This window comes from Rhinoderma darwinii, chromosome 1, assembly GCF_050947455.1.
Source record: "Rhinoderma darwinii isolate aRhiDar2 chromosome 1, aRhiDar2.hap1, whole genome shotgun sequence".
In the NCBI taxonomy this organism is placed as follows: domain Eukaryota; kingdom Metazoa; phylum Chordata; class Amphibia; order Anura; family Rhinodermatidae; genus Rhinoderma; species Rhinoderma darwinii.
In genome coordinates, this window is record NC_134687.1 from 451,568,069 (window position 1) to 451,591,689 (window position 23,621).

A 23,621-nucleotide genomic window follows, 5' to 3' on the forward strand; every position below is an offset into this window, starting at 1 on the left:
AACTTTATTTGGTCTTTTTCTGTCTCAACACAAATAACCAGAACAGTTTTTGTACGGCTTTAAATCACTGTGATGGATTTTCGGAGCTGGAACTCAACTCAACGTTCTCAGTAAGTACTACCCACTAATCATGTTCTACTTTTAATATTTTTAGTCATGAATTATAAATTTATTGACCACTGCAAGTCATAAGTGTCCTTTTACTGTACTTACAATATTAATGTAAATGACAACTTTTATTCTGTTCTTATACGTAAATTCTGAGAACTAAATAGAATATATAAGGAACAATCTACGTATCAGCTGATGTTGTGACAACTCTTACATTCTGTGATATGTAATAGGAGGATAATATGAATTATACATTTTAATAGCATTTTGCAAATGACTGATGAGTGTAAAAATGTAATAGTTATATACACGAATGCTTAAAGAACGCCTTATAATGATGGGGGGAAATAAGGCTGTAATTCTGCTTGAAAGTCACAATAAAGCCACAGAATTCATCACATTTTTTATTCTTGTCACACTGCCATCTCACATTGATTATAAATAGGTCATTTGTTAATATTTAACTTTATCAGAAATAATGTAAGATATCAGTTCAGATTTAATGTGCTCTGTGTGACAATGCAGCCTGTAAGTACATGGGTAAAATGGGTAATAGTAAGGCATTTGAAACAAGCAGAATATCTGTCCTATCGTAGATGTCTGTGAAGGTTTTTTATTATTGCCATAATGTGTCTATAAGGCAATATAATACTAAAATATATGTTCTGCATATGAACACATTCATATTTCATATGTTGTATTATAGTATTCATTATTAACAGATAGTCTGTCATGAGAGGCTGACAACCATAAACTGTTGCTGCCGACTAAGACATCTACACATTTTCATGCCTGAATTCTTAGTTCAGTTAGTTTTAGGCTTATTTAAGATTAATTATGTCGTTCGCGAAACATATTCTTCAACAATTCTTTCGAAAAATTTATTTGTAATCCATAATTAAGTCACAAATTGCAGAATAATCGCAAAAATAAAAGGAAATAAATTATTTATTTCCCTGAATAGCTATAAAGTTTTATTTTTGTATATATCCAACAGCAGGTGACGTGAAGGATCCATCTGTGGTCATCTATGGTCCATCAGAGGATGAGTTAAAGACAGATAAGGCCACCATAGTCTGCATTATGGGTGATTTCACTCCAAGATCTGCGTCAGTGGAATGGACGGTGGATGGGACAAAGTGGACAACTGGAGTTCAGACCTCACCAGTCAGCAAACAAGCTGATAACCTATATATGGGGAGCAGTTTCCTCAGTTTGTCCTCCTCTGATTTCAGCAAACATGAAGAGTACTCCTGTAAAGTGACACATCAGGGGAAAGAGATTATCCAGACCCTGAAGAGATCAGAATGTTCTTAACAGTCATTGTTCTTTAACTTTGTTACATGTTCACTTTTCTTACTGTCTTCTTTAATAAAAAGTATTAAACAGATGAAACAAAAACAATTGCAATGTATTAGCCACATTCTGTTTTCCTTATGTGTCATGTTATTGCTCTGTATCATCTAATAAAACAATTGTATCTTTATCAAATCTTTCTTGTTATTTGCAAGTAACATAAAGGGATGTGAACATAAAACACATATATTACTTAACTTAATCCTATCCTCATAAACCCGGTCAGAAACAAATAGTGCATGTTTGCCAGGCAAATGTCACTTTATTCAATTTTAATTGCAATTATGTACATTTCATCATATTGACATTATATATATATATATATATATATATATATATATATATATATATATACATATATGTATATAATATACCATATCTTCTTTTATCAAGGCTATTTATTATCAGCATATCATTTACTAAATATACAGTACTAGTGCATCTCACACATTACAATGTATCCCATTCCCAATATTTATTTATTTAGACAATTGTTATCTGGTCTCTATAAGATATACATAATGTCCATATAAAGGGAATACTAGCCGAACATCCAATTTCATTTGAATTATTTATTATTCTGGTTTTGACTATTTATATTAATCAAAGTAGTTGCTATTGATCACATAATATCAAAGTCAATGGTCACAAGGGTAGAGCTTTATATGTAAGCCCATGAATGGCCATCATGGCCCAACACATAACTGCCTCAAATGATAACCTTATATTGAACCTAAGATTAACATAACCCCTTCTATGGCCGAAATCTTTACACAAACTTACATCAAGCTTCACAAGATAAAGAAATAAATCACAGGTATTATGTCACCTACAATATCACATTTAACTTTATAATGACAATAATATATACATAATTTTTTATGTTATTTAAATAAAAGTACATAGTACTAGTTTAAACTAGTATCTACATGAGCTAAAATCTGAAAAACGCCAACCAAGCAATTTTTCGTGCCTGAATTCTTAGTTCAGTTAGTTTTAGGCTTATTTAAGATTAATTATGTTGTTAGAGAAACATATTCTTCAACAATTCTTTCGAAAAATTAATTTGTAATCCATAATTAAGTCACAAATTGCAGAATAATCGCAAAAAATAAAAGGAAATAAATAATTTCTTTCCCTGAATATTTATTAAAGTTTTATTTTTGTATATATGCAACAGCAGGTGACGTGAAGGCTGCATCTGTGTTCATCTATCGTTCATCTGAGGAAGAGTTAAAGACAGATAAGGCCACCATAGTCTGCATTATGAGTGATTTCACCATCAGGTCTCTGACAGTGGAATGGTTGGTGGATGGGACAAAGTGGACAACTGGAGTTCAGACCTCATCAGTCAGCAAACAGGCTGATAACCTGTATATGGAGAGAGGAATTAGGTAAAAAGAAAAAAAAAGAGTGAAAAACCTTTAAAGAATGGGCAGTTGGGATATCTGACAATATTATTCCTACTTCAGTGCTCACGGCATCTGGATTATAATATAGTTGAAGGGAATGTCCCAGGACTTCCAGTTTGTACAAAACAATTGAAAAAATGGTCATAATAGTTAGAAGAATAGAGATGGGTCAAGCATACGATACAAGTAAAATTCAATGTTGCTTTATTGTAGACAAATTTATTGTGTGCCGGACCCATCTCTATTCTTATGGATATCCACCTACATCCGACGTAGATCTTTTTGTCTGATAGCACTGATCAATACGGGACGGGGAGGACAGATCTCATTGGGGTGAGCGGACCTATTTTTAAAAAAAAATAATTTCATGTTAGCCACAATAGTCAGAAGTTGTATAAAAAAACCTCAAGATTTACTGACTTGGGAATGCTGACATCAATAATTATTTGTTTAGCTATCAAATAATTGTGAGCGTTCCTGCATACCACAAACAACCTGTTTCTTTTATATACAAGTGGTCACCAAAATGTGATCAGATATAGCATGTTACAAAGGAGAGTATGGGCAGTAAAATGATAATGGCACAATGACCCCACAATTTATATCTATAAATAAACCTATTAATAAGAATACAGGACTTTTGAACAACAGTTCAGGCCTAAAGTCTATTATACATTAGGAATATATAGATTATAAATAAAATGGTCTTCAGTGATGAACACAACATTATGCATTACAAAGAGATGTAAGTGAATGGTTGTATGAAGCCAAAAATTTCTGCATGGTAGCCCAATGGCGCTGTGGTTAACATTTCTAGTTGATACTACTGGCGCTAATTTTATCTCATACTGTAGGATATCTATTTTTCAATAAAATTGGATATCATATGAATATCTGACCTAGAGGCATTAGATTGTAAGCTCTACGTGCACCAAGTGCAATCACAATATATTCTCTATTAATTTTGTGTTAAAGTTCACAAGGCTGTGTTTTTGTATTGCTCTCAAGCACTGTGGTATATTTTTGGAGATGGAACCCAGCTCAATGTCCTTTGTAAGTATTCTAGTTACTCACATTGCCTTCATTTATGTTATTGCTCATTTGTTTGATATGTCTGTGCTACAATGTTAATATTATAAAACGAATATAATTAGAATTATATTTTAAATTCGAAATAATTACAGTAAAGCATTATACATTCGTATACATTCTACTTCCATTCTATATATCCAGCCCTCTATTTTTATTAAACAATAGATAATGACATTGGGAAGGCAGAAAAAATATCTTATTTTTGTACTAAATTTGCGATTTTTATCTATTTTGCTACAGTAGAGAAGTTGGTTGTTACAGCAAATTTACTGAAAATGCATATTTCTTTAAGTTATATATCTTCAAACTTTATTTGGTCTCTCTTATTATGTACCATGTTAATTTGCCTGCTTTCTGGTTATATAACTTTATGAGAATAAAATTCACAACAGAGTATGAGATTACCATTATACCTGAATAATTAGATTAATGGTGTTTAGGAGTATATGCTAGAAAATTGAGATGTTAAACATATGTATTGTTGTTGTTTGTATGCATTTTTACTCAGCAATAACATACAATAATCACTGTAGCACTCAGTATTGCAGAGCCTAGAAGTCTGATTAGATATGTAACATTGAGAGCCTATAATGTATATAAAATGATCTATTAGATAAGTGATATTGAGAGTTTAAAATGTATATAAAATGATATAAAAGAAAAGAGACTTTGAGAGCCTATAATGTATATAAAATGATATAATATAATATATAAGTGATATTGAGAGTCTACAATGTTTATAAAATGATACATAAAATAAGTCATATTGAGAGTCTATAATATATATAAAAACGTGTGTGTGTGTGTGTGTGTGTGTGTGTATGTGTGTGTGTGTGTGTGTGTGTGTTTAGAATGATAACAAAGCTCATCTATAAAGTGCTATTGTCAAAAAATGCTTTACAGCTTTATAGGTCTGTCTTTTATTTTATTTCCTAATGGTTCATATATCCTTTTTGTAAAGGTAGGATTAGTAATCCCAACATATTCCCATTTATAATACTTATATGAATAATTAAATGTATTCAATTATAATATATATATATACATATGTATATATATTAATATATATATATATATATGTATATATACTCACGCCCATATATATATATGTATGTATAAATATATATAGCAAATTACATGAATTATAGTCACCAATATAATATCAATTTATAAAACTGCAATTTATAGTGAAGATGTACATACAGTATTATCTTGGTAGGTGATCCAAATCTAATCTTTTTATATACAAAAGGATTTCAATTTAATGTTGGTTCTAATATATACAATGGGCAAAAAAAAAAAAAAGATATGTTGTGACTGTGTCTCTTTTTCTTATTCAACAGCAGGTGAAGTGAAGGCTCCTTCTGTGCTTATCTATCGTCCATCTGAGGAAGAGTTAAAGACAGATAAAGCCACCATCGTCTGCATTATGAGTGATTTCGCCCCCAGGTCTCTGACAGTGGAATGGTTGGTGGATGGGACAAAGTGGACAACTGGAGTTCAGACCTCCCCAGTCAGCAAACAGGCTGATAACCTGTATATGGAGAGCAGTTTCCTCAGCCTGTCCTCCTCGGAGTTCCCCAAACATGAGCAGTACTCCTGTAAAGTGACACATCAGGGGAAAGAGATTATCCAGACCCTGAAAAGATCAGAATGTGTCTAATAGTCTATACTTTTCCGTACAATTAGATATGTCCTCTTCTCTGCTGAATTGCAGAATAAAATTATACATTTTGTTCCCTGGTAGTGAAGTGGTTAATAAATGTTCTACACTCATTTTAGGATAAAACTCTTTTTATTTGCTTTTTCACTTACAATTCCTGTATGATTTAGCATAAATGGTCAAGATGTGTTTTCATGATGTCTGTTTGGCCAATGAAGCATTCAATAAAGCAATTATGTATATCTATGACATCTATTTATTGCTTTTAGTATATTAAATTTACAATCTACATTAAAGACATATAACATATTATGACTAAGAAATGACGGAGACTGAAAAGATCAGAGTATACTCTACTTTGTCTAAACCACTTGTCTAAGCATAACAGGCCTATCAGGTCAAGCTTCTTTGCTGGTATGGAAAAATGAACTGACACCAGGTTCGATAGTTGTCATTATGTAATTGTTAACTATTTTGTACTTGTCGTTTTAACTTAAGAGTCTGTTAGCACGTAGACCAGTGGTATCCAACCTGTGTCTCTCCATCTGATGCAACCACAACATTAGACTGTAGAACATGACTTAGTTGTTCAACTGATGCTGTACTGAAAGCATAAAACAGAAAAGCAGCTCGGCTGCAGTTATATCACAGCATATATTCCATCTCACCCTGTTTAATCATGGTTTTGCTACTATTTTTGGGAAACCATGCAACAAAACAGCAATTTATGGACACAGCCTAATGAAACTGGGTACACCCGATAATTGATCAGGAAACTTAAGAGAAATTAAAGGGAACTTTTGACAAGTCATAGTGACATGTCAGAAGTTTTGATCAGTGGGGGTCCGAGACCCCACCGATCGCTTGAACAAGGTGGCAGAAGCATTCAGGTGAGCTTTATTCCGCTTAGTTTCTGATCGCCTTTCATCAGAAAGCCAAGCAAGCTTTATATGGATTTTCTATTGAGCCCGTACACTACTCGCTCATGCTTTCTGAGTAAAGCCGTTCAGAAACTAAGCGGCACAGTGCTCTACCCAGCGCTTCTGCAAACTTGTTTTAGCAATCAGTGGGGGTCTCAGTGTTCGGACCCCTACCAATCACTATGACATGTCAAAAGTTTTTTAAACGTTTAGTTACTCTTTAAACATAACTATTTGAACAAATAGCTGGGATAGCCAGCGATGACCCCTAAATATGCTATATTTATTTAACACTACAATTTATTGTATCTTATAATATAGTTGATGCTGAATATGATCCATCCCTAGGCAGCTTTAGTTGCTGTAAATCTATAACCTTACATATGTCAAAGGGATTGTTTGCTTTGTACGCTCTTTTTGTTAGAAGGGTCTTTCAATAATAAACTGATCACATGATTTTTCTGGCAGCGAGTGTTAAATCTCCCTGCAGCACTACCAGGGGGAAACAAGGCATTATACAGTTCCTGATGACAATAGGCTTTCCGTGTAATTCATGGACGTGACTGGTCCTCCAGTGTGGGAGACTCTCTTTGTAGTTTCTCTCCATTCCGGCTAGTAGACGAGAGTCCTAAATGAATGCCCCTTATGTTATTTGCTTTCCTTATCCTTGTCTAGTAGGTTTTTTTTGTAGCTTATACATGAGGATGATAACATTTGTTATATCTTAGGGCTAATACATCGCTAAAATCATACTACAATAATATTTCTGGTTTAACAATGGATTCTTTAAAAGAAAATTAAGTTGAAATGGTTCTGTACATTTTACATTAGTAGGCCACATAGTTCAGCTCCTCTTCATTTATCAGAAAGGATCCATGTTAACATGGTTTTTGTATTGCTGTCAATCACTGTGAGGTGTATTTGGAGACGGAACTCAACTCAACGTCCTCTGTAAGTACTATAATTACTCAATTATCTCATCATTAATCTTATTACTTCTCCATATTATCATAGTTTTTCTTTATAGGTCATAATGCCAAATTTGTCACTTTACTGATAAAATTGAAAATTCCAGTACAAAATCTGTGGATGTGTACTGATCTTTCTCTTGTTTGTATAATGTAAAAATGTAATCTGCTAAATAAGGATCAAAATATTTAATTTTTCTTATTTTTCAAGTTATGTATTTTATTTGGGTAACATTTTAAATTCTCGACATTTTGTTTGTTCTGCTCTTGAGTCACATAAGAAAAATTTCTTTTTAGCTGTATATTATTTTTCATGTTTCCTTCACTGCTTGTGTTAATGATTTTGGAGACATTTCATCTACAAAGCATTAAAGTGACTGGTAGACATTAGATTATTTACAGTAAAATAGAACATACATGAAAAGAAACAGCATTGCTTTTCAATTTCTGTAGAAGAAAATTGAACCACATATCATAGCAAGCAGTTATTGTGGTTTTTGGTTGGTTTCCCAAACAAAATTTTTTTAATTTTTGGTTCGGTTTTTGAGACTTTTTTTTAGCCAAAGCCGGGAGTAAATACCAAAGAATGGAAATGTATAAAGGAAAGACTGCATCGAAAACTGTATGTGTGAATGCAACGTTACAATGTTTAAATATGCAAGGCTTCTTATGAAAAGTTGTGCTTGTGTGTCGTACTACTCAGAATTGAATGTATACACTCATTTTGCAATAGTTTGTTATTAAGCAAAAAGCAACATCAGCATGGTGGAACATGGTGGAATTAGCCCCAGCAGTAATGTTGGTGCTCTAGTTTTTGTTCAGCTCTAAAACATTGTGGTGGCAATTCGGAGGTGGAACTCAACTTGTCCTTCTCAGTAAGTATCGCATCTACTTATAATGGGATAACTGATCTGCTCTTTACATTTTTGTTTTACATGTTTTTCTTTCATATTTCATTTCTGTGACTCACATTTTAACTTTACATTGCAAAATGGTATATAATGAAATCAGCATACATGCTTTATTTTTCAGAACGTTTTGTATTGACTTAACAATATTGCTCATTTTTTCATTATTTGATAAGAAGTAAAATGTCATGCTGCAAGTTTGGATATAGGTGAATATCCGGGAGGCTAAAATTAAGACAGAAGCAAGCAGATGATTCACACAGTTTTGTTACACATATATCTCAAATATTTTCTCTACATTAACCACTAACTTTGACCTCCAGAGGTGGACTTCCGTTTTATGGAATTCCCTGGGTCTCTTCCTTTGCCCATACTGGCGATATGGAAAGAAATATCATAGTAAATAACATTGATAAATGATTGTTGTTCAATATCACATGCTATATAATACTGATACTACTCTAACTATGAATGATATCTTAAAGATAATACTAGAGCCTGTGGTAGAGTTAAAATGAATATGAATAACATTTTATGGCATGTCTATGCTTAATACAAATGCTCCTATGCTGAATTTGTAAAGTTGTTATTGGTTTATGATGCAGAAGAGTGGTTAATACTAATTAATAACTCATTAAAAATAATATATACTAGGAGTATACCCTGCATTGAGGTCTTCCAAGAGTCCCCAAGTAAATAAAAGACAAGCAAACCATGCTGTTAAGTGTGCAAGCTTATAATAAAGTTGGACTAAAATAATAAATGTTTAGATCAAGTTATGATTATGAGTTTGTGGATGATATTTTTAAAGAATCAATTTTAATTATGTAAAACTTCTAAAAGGAAGGAAATAAATAATTTAATTTGTGTCTGGGTTGTAACTGTGTCCCTTACATATATCCAACAGCAGGTGAAGTGAAGGCTCCTTCTGTGCTTATCTATCGTCCATCGGAGGAAGAGTTAAAGACAGATAAGGGCACCATAGTCTGCATTATGAGTGATTTCGCTCCCAGGTCTTTGACAGTGGAATGGTTGGTGGATGGGACAAAGTGGACAACTGGAGTTCAGACCTCACCAGTCAGCAAACAGGCTGATAACCTGTATATGGAGAGCAGTTTCCTCAGCCTGTCCTCCTCCGAGTTCCCCAAACATGAGCAGTACTCCTGTAAAGTGACACATCAGGGGAAAGAGATTATCCAGACCCTGAAGAGATCAGAATGTTTCTAATAGTCTATATCTTGTTTATTAATTCTCTGTTATAGTGAACTGTAGTAAAGAAAATGTTTCTTTCTCTTAAGTTGACTGAGTGATAGGTATTGCTATGTACTTAAGGTGGCATGACATTTACTGTTTATTTGTCCTGATGATGCTTGTGTTTCCTGTACCTGTTTAATCACTTAAAAAAAACAATAAACAATTATTTGTATCTGTATAAAGTTTTTTTTTCTTACTAAAAGTCAAATTAAATTGATAGGATATAACTAATGCATTGATACAAATGTTATGAGTAAAGATGAAATAAACAAACATGCTTCTCCAAATGGCCACATTTAATGACAAAAGGCACACCTTTACAGGATGATCCTTGAACTTCACACCAGGCTTATTTTCTTTAAAGGAAAAATTAACTGATAAAGGTTGTATTCCTACAGCCTCCAGCAGTTTAACTCTGGAATTACGGTATAATATGATTACAAATTACTATTTTACTTATGAAGAATTATGGAATTGTTAACTAATATATGTTCTACATTTTAATTTAATTCTATATAAAGGTTCAGAAGAATCCTTTGTATAGGCAAGCAACTAAGTTAGTCCAGGATTAGCTTCGAATGGGCCATAATTGTGTAAAATGTCATTATGATCTTTGGTATCTAATATTACATGTGGAAATTAAGTAGATTTGACCCATTACTGTGCAGCCTCAAGCACCACAAATACATTGTATAAAATAAGTTATCTATGAGTTTTGCTGCAGATATCAAACAATGGAACATGAGAAATGCCATTTTGGCCCTCGATTTCTTGATTGACTTTCAGGAACTTATTCAAAGGTCCTTAGACAGTTTACAGTAGAGAATTTCATAAATCATAAATTTTTATTTTTATCGTGCTACAGAATATACTTTGGAGCTAATAAGTCTCAGAGTGTGACATCACTTGATCCCTATTGTATTAATTGTGTAACCAGTACCAATGGTCACTTAAAAGAGTTGTACAGGATTAGAAAAACATGGCTACTGTGTTTCATAAACAGTACCACACCTGTCAACATATTGTGTCTGATATTGCAGCTCAGCCCCATTAACTTTAACCCCTTAACGCTCCAGGACATACTATTATGTCATGGTAAGTGCATCGTTCGCGCTCCATGACATAATAGTATGTCATGGAGTAAACACGGCGCCGTTCGCGCGGGGCGCGTGCATGAGCTGTGATAGCTGCTGTTTCCGACAGCAGACTATCACTGCTCAATGTGCCGAGACCGATCGCGGTGGTCCCCTTAGATTTAACCCCTCAGAAGCCGCGTTCAATAGCGATCGCGGCTTCTTAGGAGTTAATCCGCCATCGCCGGCCTGCTACACGATAGCGGCCGGCGATGGTGACTATGGCAACCGGACACCAAAAAATGGCGTCCGGCTATGCCATAGACGGAAGCCTAGTGGGTCCTGACAACGTCAGGACCCACTATGCTTGCTGTCAGTGAGTAGCTGACAGTTCTAATACACTGCACTACGCATGTAGTGCAGTGTATTACAATAGCGATCAGGGCCTCCTGCCCTCAAGTCCCCTAATGGGACAAAGTAAAAAAGTTAAAAAAAAGTTAAAAAAAGTTGTGTAAAAATAAGAAAATAAAAGTTTTAAAAGTAATAAAAGTAAAAATCCCCCTTTTTCCCTTGTCAGTCTTTATTATTAAAATAAATAAATAAATAAACAAATAAACTATACATAATTGGTATCGCCGCGTCCGTAACGGCCTGAACTACAAAATTATTTAGTTATTTATCCCGCGCGGTGAACGCCGTAAAAAAAATAAATAATAAACCGCACCACAATCACAATTGTTTGGTCACTTGACCGCCTAAAAAATGGAATAAAAAGAGATCAAAAAGTCGCATGTACCTAAAAATGGTACTGATCAAAACTACAGTTCGCTACGCAAAAAATAAGTCCTCGCACGGCTTTTTTGAAGGAAAAATAAAAACGTTATGGCTCTTAGAATAAGGCAACACAAAAAGTAAATGATTTATTGCAACAAGTATTTTATTGTGCAAACGCCATAAGACATAAAAAAACTATAAACGTCTGGTATCGCCGTAATCGTATCGCCCCGCAGAATGAAGTGAATGTGTCATTTATAGTGCACGGTGAACGCTGTGAAAAAAATAGAACAAAAAAACAATAGTAGAATTGCGGTTTTTTAGTCACCGCGCCACATAAAAATAGAATAAAAACTGATCAAAAAGTCGCATGCATGACATGAAAACTGCAATGGATTCCTCAAGGGGTCTAGTTTCCAAATTGGGGTCACTTTTGGGGGTTTTCCACTGTTTTGGTACCACAAGACCTCTTCAAACCGGACATGGTGCCTAATAAAAAAGAGGGCTCAAAATCCACTAGGTGCTCCTTTGCTTCGGAGGCCGGTGCTTCAGTCCATTACCGTACTAGCGCCACATGTGGGATATTTCTCTAAACTGCAGAATCTGGGCAATACGTATTAAGTTGCGTTTCTCTGATAAATCCTTTTGTGTTATAAAAAAAATGGTATAAAGAGGATTTTCTGAAAAAAAAAGAAAAGTAAATTTCACCTCTACTTTGCTCTAAATTTCTGTGAAACACCTAAAGGGTTCATAAACTTTCTAAATGCTGTTGTGAATACTTTGAGGGGTCTAGTTTCTAAAATGGGGTGTTTGATAGGGGTTTCTAATATATGGGCCCCTCAAAGCAACTTCAGAACTGAACTGGAACCTAAAAAAATAAATAAATGAGGCAATATTTCGCTTCTTACATTATACTTATAATGAGCCGTGCCCACCGCGAGATGACCCCAGTTTTGACCGTTTGTATAAACGGAGACCCCTATTAGACCGTTCCAGTGCCCGGTTTTCCCAAGCATACACCCCCGAGAAGTGTATTTCTATTGATGAATCCCTGGTACATTTTAAAGGGAGGGTTCAATTCCGCGAGTACCTGCCGGGTAAGAGGGCAAGGTATGGCGTGAAGATGTATAAGCTGTGCGAGAGTGCATCAGGCTATACCTACAGGTTTAGGATATATGAAGGAAAGGCCACCCCCAAACCAGACTGCATCCTGGACTACAATAGGTACATGGGAGGGAAGGACTTGTCAAATCAAGTCCTGAAGCCCTACAGCGCCATGCGGTGTGGTATAAGAAGCTGGCCGGGCACATCATACAGATGACTTTGTACAATGCGTACGTGCTACGTCGATGTGCAGGCCAGAGGGGAACTTTCCTGGAATTTCAAGATCTAATCTTTAGGGACCAGGAAGGGGGGGCACCCAGTACTTCTGGAAGCGAGGCCACACGCATTGTACCAGGGCAACACTTTCCAAGAGAAGTTCCCCAAACCGGTGGAAAGGGAAAGAGTCAAAAGAGGTGCAGAGTCTGCTATAAGAGGGGGATAAGGAAGAACACAATATACCAATGTGACACGTGTCCCGAAAAACCAGGGCTCTGTATAAAAGATTGTTTTAAAATGTATCATACATCCCTTGATTTTTAATTTACCCTGATGCACTCCGCACAGCTTACCCCCCTCATCTTTCCCTTCTGAGCCCTGCCGTATGCCCAGGCAGCTGATAACAGCCACATGTAGGGTATTGCCGTACCCAGGATAACCCACATTACAATTTAAGGGGTGTATATCTCCGGTGGCGCATGCTGGGCACACTATATCGGACACTGACATGCCATATATATATATATATATATATATATATATATATATATATATATATATAAAATGGCAAATCTCACTCTGCACCATCTGCTGCGCATTATCTTTTACACAGTACCTGTGGGGTCAAAATGCTCACTACACCTCTAGATGAATGTCTTAAGAGGTGTAGTTTTTAAAATGGGGTCACTTCTGGTGGGTTTCAACTCTACTGGTACCTCAGGGGCTTCTGCATACATGACTTAGCACCAGAAAAGCTCCAGTAGGCCAAATGGTGGTCCTTTCCTTCTGAGCCCTCCCATGGGCCCAAACAACAGTTTATCACCACAACTGGGGTATTGCCGCACTAAGGACAAATTGGGCAACAAAATGGGGTATGTTGTTCCTTGTGAAAATAAGAAATTTTGATCAAAAATGACATATTATTGGAAAAAATATCATTTTTTTCATTTCACAGCCCAATTCAAATAGGTGCTGTGAAAAAACTGTGCGGTCAAAATGATAACAAAAACCATAAATAAATTCCTTGAGGGGTGTAGTTTCCAAAATGGGGTCACTTCTGGTGGGTTTCCATTGCTTTGATACCTCTGGGGCTCTGCAAATGCGACATGGCACCCGAAAACCAATCCAGCAAAATCTGGACTCAAACAAACACATAGCGCTCCTTTCCTTCTGAGCCCTCCCATGGGCCCAAACGGCAGTTTATCACCACAAATGGGGTATTGCCGCACTAAGGACAAATTGGGCAACAAAATGGGGTATGTTGTTCCCTGTGAAAATAAGAAATTTTGATCAAAAATGACATCTTATTGGAAAAAATATAATTTTTTTCATTTCACAGCCCAATTCAAATAGGTGCTGTGAAAAAACTGTGCGGTCAAAATGATAACAAAAACCATAAATGAATTCCTTGAGGGGTGTAGTTTCCAAAATGGGGTCACTTCTGGTGGGTTTCCATTGCTTTGATACCTCTGGGGCTCTGCAAATGCGACATGGCACCCGAAAACCAATCCAGCAAAATCTGGACTCCAACAAACACATAGCGCTCCTTTCCTTCTGAGCCCTCCCATGGGCCCAAACGGCAGTTTATCACCACAAATGGGGTATTGCCGCACTAAGGACAAATTGGGCAACAAAATGGGGTATGTTGTTCCCTGTGAAAATAAGAAATTTTGATCAAAAATGACATCTTATTGGAAAAAATATCATTTTTTTCATTTCACAGCCCAATTCAAATAGGTGCTGTGAAAAAACTGTGTGGTCAAAATGATAACAAAAACCATAAATGAATTCCTTGAGGGGTGTAATTTCCAAAATGGGGTCACTTCTGGTGGGTTTCCATTGTTTTGATACCTCAACACCTCTTCAAACCTGGCATGCTGCCTAAAATATATTCTAATAAAAAAGAGGCCTTAAAATGCACTAGGTGCTTCTTTGCTTCTAGGGCTTGTGTTTTAGTCCACGAGCGCAGTAGAGCCACATGTGGGACATTTCTAAAAACTGCAGAATCTGGACAATACATATTTAGTAGTATTTCTCTGGTAAAACCTTCTCTGTTACAGAAAAAAATTGAATAAATCTGAAATTCAGCAGAAAAAATGAAATTTGCAAATTTCATTTCCACTTTGCTTTAATTCCTGTGAAATGCCTGAAGGGTTAAAAAACTTTCTATATGCTGTTTTGAATACTTTGAGGGGTCTAGTTTTTAAAATGGGGTGTTTTATGGGGGTTTCTAATACATAGGCCCCTCAAATCTACTTCAGAACTGAACTGGTACCTTCAAAAAAAGGCTTTTGAAATTTTCTTAAGAATATGAGACATTGCTGTTTATGTTCTAAGCCTTGTAACGTCCAAGAAAAATAAAATAATGTTCAAAAAACGATGCCAATCTTAAGTAGACATATGGGAAATGTGAACTAGTAACTATTTTGGGTGGTATAACTGTCTGTTTTTCAAGCAGATGCATTTAAATTCTAAAAAATGCTATTTTTTGTAAATTTTCTCTAAATTTTGCAATTTTTCACAAATAAAGACTGAATATATCGACCAAATTTTACCACGAACATGAAGCCCAAAGTGCCTTAAGGCCCAAACTAGGCTGCGTCCTTAAGGGGTTAATGAAGTTGACCTCCAATACCAGATACATCCCAAGGGTAGGTGTAGTACTGTTTTTGTAGGAAGGCAGCCATGCTTTTCTAATCCTTGACAACTCCTTTAAGTTATCCCATTCAGCATACAACACCATTACAACGTGTTGGCAGTGAAATAGTTCAATAATCTACTGTCTTTACACTTGTCTACGTTCTAGACCAGGGGCGTTGCTAGGGTCTTAAAAGATCATGGGCACAAGCCCCGAGACATATATCCGAAATAAGATTTCTTTTTTTTTACATATATATCGGATATAGGATATCTATAAGACTAAGGCCCCTATAACTACACCGCTGGATAAAATAGGATGCATTGTCTCAGCAGACAGTATCATACCTGATAGGCTTAGATACAGGGCCCCAGCAGACAGTATCACTCATGGTAGGCTTACATACATGGCCCCAACAGACAGTATCACACATGATAGGCTTAGATATAGGGCCCCAGCAGACAGTATCACACATGATAGACTTAGGGCTCATTCAGACGAGTGTGATTCTCGTCTGTGTGCTGTGTGTTGAAATAACGCACAGTACACGGACCCGTTGATTTTGATGAGGCTATTCACAGATAAGTGAGTTTTTAGGCAGCGATTTTCCATTGTGTGAAACTCACTGCATGTCCTATATTAGTGCATTTTCATGCACCTAGCCGCCCATTGATGTGAATGGGTGCGTGAAAACCACGGACAGCACACGGACGCACATACGTGTGCTGTCCGTGTTTCACGCATCAATTACAATAAAAAAAACAGCGCTTGCAAGTGCGTAAGAAAACACACACCACACGTAAAGCACACTGATGCAAAACGCAATGCATACAAGAAGATTTACGCACGTTTTTTAAGTGCAGAAATATGTCACGCTTGTGTGAATGTAGCCTTAGATACAGGGCCCCAGCAGTAAGTATCCTTGTACTAACCCTCAGGGGCAAATTTGGCATTTCTGGGGCCCCAAGCAAAGTTATGTCTCGGGGCTCTAATCAAAGACACCTGTAGATAGTTATCCACACAATGCCCCCTGTATATAGTATCACAACCCCCTGTATGGTTCTACACACAGTCCCCCTGCCATACATACCTCTTGTAGACAGTACCATGCAGTCCCCTGTAGGTAGTCCCACATACCCACCTTGTCTCTGCAGACAGTATCATACATGAAAGGCTTAGATATATGGCCCAGCAGACAGTATCACACGATAGACTTAGATACAGGGCCCCAGGAGTAAGTATCCCTGTACTAACATATGTACACCCCCCTAAAATGTGTGTGTGTGTGTGTGTGTGTGTGTGTGTGTGTGTGTGTGTGTGTGTGTGCGTGTGTGCGTGTGCGTGTGCATGTGTGTGCGTGTGTGCATATATATATATATATATATATATATATATATATATACAGGGTGGGCCATTTATATGGATACACCTAAATAAAATGGGAATGGTTGGTGATATTAACTTCCTGTTTGTGGCACATTAGTATATGGGAGGGGGGAAACTTTTCAAGCTGGGTGTTGACCATGGCGGACATTTTGAAGTCGGCAGTTTGTATCCAACTTTAGTTTTTTCAATGGGAAGAGGGTCATGTGACACATCAAACTTATCGAGAATTTCACAAAAAAAACAATGGTGTTGTTAGGGATCTGCCAGGTACTTCATCTAGCTATACTCCTGGGATTAATCAATCCACACCTGAGGCCAGACCTGTTCGACTGACACCATCTCCCACCAACCAGGGTGGCAGGCTCAGGAGTGGGAGAGCCTATCGCGGCCTGGTCTGTCGGAGTTAGCTCCGCCCCCTGCCCTTTATTACCTGCCCTGTGCTCTCCATCAGTGCTTGTAATTCTTTTGGATTCCTGGCCCCACTGCTGCTTGCTCCAGCCTGCTTCTGCCGTGCTTCTGCCTTGCTGCAGTTCTGCTTGACCTACTTTGCTTTGCCCCTGGCTTGCTTCTGTCTCCGTGCCCGCTCGGGTGTACTCACTTCCTCCTGGTCCTGACTGTTCGTTCGCCGCCCCGTTTCCTCGTGGCGTTCCGTGGCTACTGCCCCTTCCCTTGCGTGTTCCCTGTTTGTCTTCCTGTGCACTTAGCCAGCGTAGGGACCGCCGCCCAGTTGTACCTCGTCGCCTAGGGCGGGTCGTTGCAAGTAGGCAGGGACAGGGCGGTGGGTAGATTAGGGCTCACTTTCCCTTCACCTCCTTCCTGCCATTACAGGTGTGCTTGGTTTTAACGTTACTTTATTCTTTCATGAGTTATTTACAAGTTTCTGACCACTTATAAAATGTGTTCAAAGTGCTGCCCATTGTGTTGGATTGTCAATGCAACCCTCTTCTCCAACTCTTCACACACTGATAGCAACACCGCAGAAGAAATGCTAGCACAGGCTTCCAGTATCCGTAGTTTCAGTTACTGCACATCTCGTATCTTCACAGCATAGACAATTGCCTTCAGATGAACCCAAAGATAAAAGTCTAAGGGGGTCAGATTGGGAGACCTAGGGGGCCATTCAACTGGCCCACGACGACCAATCCACTTTCCAGGAAACTGTTCATCTAGGAATGCTCGGACCTGACACCCATAATGACATAAATAACTCATGAAAGAATAAAGTAACGTTAAAACCAAGCACACCATTGTTTTTCTTGTGAAATTCTCGATAAGTTCGATGTGTCACATGACCCACTTCCCATTGAAAAAACTAAAGTTGGATACAAAATGTCCGACTTCAAAATGGCCGCCATGGTCAACACCCAGCTTGAAAAGTTTCCCCCCTCCCATATACTAATGTGCCACAAACAGGAAGTTAATATCACCAACCATTCCCATTTTATTTAGGTGCATCCATATAAATGGCCCACCCTGTATATATATATATATATATATATATATATATATATATATATATATATATATATATATATGAGGCAGCATATCTATAGCACTACGACCCTATAGCTATGGATAGGATTAGATACAGTGGCTCAGCAGACAGTATTACACATGATTGGATTAGATATAGGGCCCAGCTTGCTGACATTGCGGCTCCGGCGCTGGACCCAGGAAAGGTAAGAATATTAATTGTTTTTTTGCTTTTTTATGTCTTACTAATTTTTTGGTGTGTTTGTGTTTTTTTACAGGTTTGGTAGTTTGACTACGTCGGATTCGAGGACTACTTTGATGACAGCTTTTTTTATTCTCAATAAAATGGTTAATGAGAGATGTGTGTTTTTTTTTTATTTCAATAAAATATTTTTTTTATGTCCTTGTATTTTTTTAAACTTTATTACTACCGCCTTAGAAATGTCCACTGGCTGATTGACATCATCCATTACTAAGGCGGGGCTTAGTGTTAGCTGGTGCAGAAGCTAACACTAACCCCCATTATTACACCGGTACCCACCGCCCCCAGGTGTACCGGGAAGAGCTGGGTATGATCCAGTACTCGACCATCTGTAGTGATGGTCGGTTACTGGGGCAGTTGCAAGCTGGTATTATTAGGCTGGGAAAGGCCAGAAACCGTGGCCCTTCCCACCCTGATAACTATAGTAACTTTAACAGATGCTGTGCGGGTGGCCGCAAGTGCGACAGCTGGACCCGGTCGCAATTGCGACTGCTGCGGCCCAAATGTGGCAGCCGCCGGGGATCCGGGGCACCGGGCCAAAGATCTGGGGTTTGGTCCTTGAAGGCCCGGTGCTAGCGACGCCCCTGTTCCAGACACAACTGGTCCAATAAAGGCCATATTAAAGACAAATGGAACCCATTTCATCTCTCTGATGGCATCTATCATCCTTGATTGTTCTAGAGAACAATAAAACCAGAATAATATTGGGGATTGACTGGATAATAATCTTGTGCACTTCTTCTGGCAACTTAAGACGTGGTATTTTGCTTGTCAATCCTTGATGCCAAGACATAAAGGTAGCCTGTATGATTTATAGCACCACCTGTATGAAATTCTTCAGAAGATTTGTGTAATACATACTCATAATTCTTTAGTCGTCCTCACATTTCACATTAGTTTAATTTATCAGCAGCAATCTGAGCTATATGAACCATGTGATAATACTTTATTTTTGTATTGCTACCAAGCACTATGAGCTGTATTTGGAGATGGAATGCAACTCAATTTCTTATGTACATACTTACCCAGTTTGGTTTATTTGCCTCATTATCTCAGTCGTTTTTAACTAATATTAATTTCTCTGAACAGCCAGATTTATTATTTCTAATGTCAATGTCACAGTTTGTTTTTTAAAATATTAAAATAATGCTATTGATGTGTCTCCTAGGACCATACATTTTGTGCTATAATATGTCCCATGTCTAAATCAAAATTATTGTATCAGTAAAAAAAATATTAGTTGAAAGTTTCTGAAAAATGTCCTTATATACTTTTAAATAATTTCCAAGTAATTATTTTGTTTGGTTTGGTCTTTGTTATTTTACTATTCCTGAAATGCAATATTTTTTTAAATATTTTTATACAAAAATGAAGTCTTCCCGCATGTTGCATATAGCTCGTATTCCTGCTGATAAATAAGCCCATTGTGAAATGTGAGGATATACGACCTAGAAATGATACATATTTTAATTATGAGATATTACAATTATTTCCTCTAGATAAACATTATGAAAGTGAAAGGTAGACATAAAATTACTTACACTAAATAAGGGCATCTATAAAACAAGGGCGTTATAACAAATAGCAAACAGAGTCAATATCAATGCATACATATGTGGTATATCATTTTTATATATACAATTGTATACACTGTTCATAAATAAATGTATACACATATTATGTATTGTTATAGTTTGTTATAACAAACAGAATTCAGGAGAATATATAGATATTTTCAACTGTAATGTATATCACTGGTTGAATATGGTCACTCTAGCCCCCAAAACATTGTAGCTAATCCAGTTTTTGTACAACTTTACAACATAGTGGTTCCTGTTTGGAGTTGGAACCCAACTTACCGTACTCGGTAAGTACCATCCTGAGTTACAAAATGTTCATTTATCTGCTGTTTATATTTTTATATCACATTTTCATATTTTCTTTGTGTTATTTTCCATTTTTCTCTACTATAAGCACCTTGGTAGCAAACATTTTATGTGGAATTCCCCAATCCCCTTCTCTTGCACACAGAGGAGACCACAAACGAGATTTAGAAAGAAGTTAATAACTTTTCAGTATTACAGATTTTAATTGTTGTTTAATATCCGTCAAATCTACTTCATGGTATGAATTACTCAAAGTATCAGATAGCACAAACTGTTACGCGTCATCTTCTACCTGCAAATCAAGTTACCAGGCTTATTACATCTGAAAGGACTGTACCATATTTTTGCTGTAAGAAAGAACTTTGAGGTCTACTAAAGATACTTTGAATAAATGTAAAAGGCAATCTGGCTTTTTTCTTAAGTATTTGGAGACATGAACAATTGAATTGTCTGTGTGCATAGATCTCTAATATTCAACTGTAATCCTCCATGATAACTTCTCTAAATAAAAAAAATTTATTGTTACCAAACTGATGATATTGGGTAATATCTAGTTACAAACTCAGGTATGTGTATTTACAAAATCATGTTATATTAATATGAATTTATGTAATTAATTTACACTATGTTATTGTATATCGAGTGGAAGAAAAAAATGTTACAAACGTGAAAACATTTCTGCATTTTAAATCTGGCCATTGACCGCATATATTTTTTCTTTATCCAACAGCCGGTGAAGTGAAGGCACCTTCTTTTTTCATCTATCGTCCCTCGGAGGATGAGTTGAAGACAGATAAGGCCACCATTGTCTTCACTATGAGTGATTTCACCCACAGGACTGTGTTGGTGGAATGGATGGTGGATGGGACATAGTGGACAACTGGAGTTCAGAACTCATTAGTCAGCACTTTATTCAGCCTGTCATCCTCCGAGTTCACAAAACATGAGCAGTACCTTTGTCACGATCTGTGGGTATGTGGACCCACTTGGTCGTACCGCCGTAGCAGGATAGCAGCTGGCCAAACAGTGTACCAAGTCAATGTCTATATAGTCCAAGCACAGGGGTACCTGTAGAAGTTTAGACAGTAGTAACGGCTAAGCTTAGATGGGACCTTGGTAGCAGACACTAGGCGTGGTGTGACACAGCAGGCGTGACCGATGGCACAACAAGACTCCAACTTTCTAAGGCACAAGAACAACGGTAGCACGGGATACAGGATACAGGTAGCAGGTATGGCACTACTGGGAACAGGATAACACTAAGGGACCATAAGCAATACTAACACGGGTAAACACAACGACACTCAGGCAATGAGTGAAAGGGCAGAGGCCTTTTTATAGTCCAGTGTGATCATGCCTTAATTGATGATTATTTTCATGTGTACGTGCTGGCCTTTTAAAGAGACTCTGTCACCACATTATAAGTGCCCTATCTCCTATATAAGGAGATCGGCGCTGTAATATAGGTGACAGTAATGCTTTTTATTTAAAAAAACAATCTTTTTTCACAACGCTAGGAGAGATTTTGGTTTATGCTAATGAGCTTTCTTAATGCCAAAGTGGGCGTACTTTTACTTTCGACCAAGTGGGCGTTGTACAGAGGAGTGCATGACACTGACCAATCGGCATCATGCACTCCTCTCCATTCATTTACACTGCACTAGTGATATAGATTTATCGCTATGTGCAGCCTCATACACAAACCCTAACATTACTACAGTGTCCTGAAAATGAATACACATGAAATCCAGCCTGGACGTCATGTGTACTCAGAATCCTGATACTTCTGACTCTTTTTTGTGAGATTCCAGCAACGGATACGAAATCTCGCGAGATCACAGAGCTAAACGAGATTTGGTTTCACTTGCCGGAATCTCACAAAAAAAGAGTCAGAAGTGTCAGGATTCTGAGTACACATGACGTCCAGGCTGGATTTCATGTGTATTCATTATCAAGACACTGTAGTAATGTTAGGGTTTGTGTATGAGGCTGCACATAGCGATATATCTATATCGCTAGTGCAGTGTAAATGAATGGAGAGGAGTGCATGATGCTGATTGGTCAGCGTCATGCACTCCTCTGTACAACGCCCACTTGGTCGAAAGTAAAAGTACGCCCACTTGGGCATTAAGAAAGCTCATTAGCATAAACCAAAATTGCTCCTAACGTTGTGAAAAAAGATCGTTTTTTTAAATAAAAAGCATTACTTATAATGTGGTGACAGAGTCTCTTTAAGGCCGGGCACGAGCGTGCACGCGCACCCTACGGGACACAGGGTGGATATGTGGGCCAGTGCTCACAGATCCATGGCTGCGGCCATCGGGGGGGGGGAGTAATCCCGACGGTCCGCGTTTGTGGACACTACACTCCTGTAAAGTGACACATCAGGGGAAAGAGATTATCCAGACCGTGAAGAGATCAGAATGTTTCTCATAGTCTATACTTTGTTCTCTTTTCTACTCCAATGATTTATGAGACTTTAAGGCAATCAGTTTTAAAGCATTTATATCATTTTTGTTGTTTTGTTTATTTATGTTTCAAGAATCCCATTTTCTTTGTTACAATCTTTAGCCCAATCTTTTTTTTCTTATTTTATATAAAGCATCATTTATCTAATCTAGAGATGTTATTGACATTCATTGACAGCATCTGCACAAATTATGAGTGCCTACTTTCTTTCTTGTCATACCTTCCTATGTATTTATCACTTAATAAAATCACTGTATCTCATCATTTTATCATTATTGGGCTTTTTAATATGAGACATACATTGACTGAGGGCATAAAGGAGCAAGAAGATATGATTAGAAAATAACTTCTCCTGACCTTCCATCAGACAATACTGAGTTACACAGCTTGTTTCTATGCAATAATACATAAATTATAGTAACACCTAAGGCTCTGTTCACATCTGCGTTGGGGTCCCGTTCTTACGTTCCGTCTGAGGTTTCCGTCAGAACGGGACCCTGAACAGACACAAACTGACTCGAACTGTTTCCATCATTATTGATTTCAGTGGTGACGGATCCGGCGCCCATGGTTTCCGTTTGTCTCTGTTGTGCACCGTAACCGTTGTTTTGCCGGAAGCAGTAGCGAAGCAATAGCGTAGTCGACTACGCTATTGC

At 37.3% G+C, this 23,621-nt stretch overlaps 2 protein-coding genes and 1 gene segment (V, D, J or C); all 3 read left to right on the forward strand.

The window, feature by feature from the left end:
• LOC142657153 (immunoglobulin lambda-1 light chain-like) overlaps nt 1–1,602 on the forward strand; it is a 542,745-nt gene extending 541,143 nt beyond the window's left edge. The window contains exons 3-4 of the mRNA XM_075832205.1: nt 73–110; nt 1,109–1,602. Coding sequence (XP_075688320.1) covers nt 73–110; nt 1,109–1,428 — 358 coding nt within the window. The 3' untranslated portion in view covers nt 1,429–1,602. The remainder of the gene's footprint in view (nt 1–72; nt 111–1,108) is intronic.
• Nucleotides 1,603–3,593: 1,991 nt separating this feature from the next.
• LOC142652996 (Ig lambda-1 chain C region-like) lies at nt 3,594–5,717 on the forward strand. The segment is given in 3 exon segments: nt 3,594–3,624; nt 3,855–3,932; nt 5,315–5,717. Coding segments are annotated over 3 exon segments (429 nt in total).
• A 13,230-nt stretch (nt 5,718–18,947) lies between these two features.
• LOC142653588 (immunoglobulin lambda-like polypeptide 5) lies at nt 18,948–22,932 on the forward strand. The gene is made up of 4 exons (XM_075828854.1): nt 18,948–18,977; nt 20,438–20,477; nt 21,227–21,338; nt 22,830–22,932. Exons 1-4 carry the CDS (start codon nt 18,948–18,950, stop codon nt 22,930–22,932), a joined length of 285 nt encoding a protein of 94 aa, XP_075684969.1.
• The last annotated feature ends 689 nt before the right edge of the window (nt 22,933–23,621 follow it).

What these genes read in the sequence shown, in the direction of transcription:
- LOC142653588 (XM_075828854.1), top strand. Translation starts at nt 18,948, where the DNA reads ATGGTCGGTTACTGGGGCAGTTGCAAGCTG. An exon ending in AACCCAACTTACCGTACTCG is followed by an intron (nt 20,478 to 21,226) that starts GTAAGTACCATC and finishes TTTATCCAACAG; the next exon opens with CCGGTGAAGTGAAGGCACCT. An exon ending in GATTTCACCCACAGGACTGT is followed by an intron (nt 21,339 to 22,829) that starts GTTGGTGGAATG and finishes GGGGGGGGGGAG; the next exon opens with TAATCCCGACGGTCCGCGTT.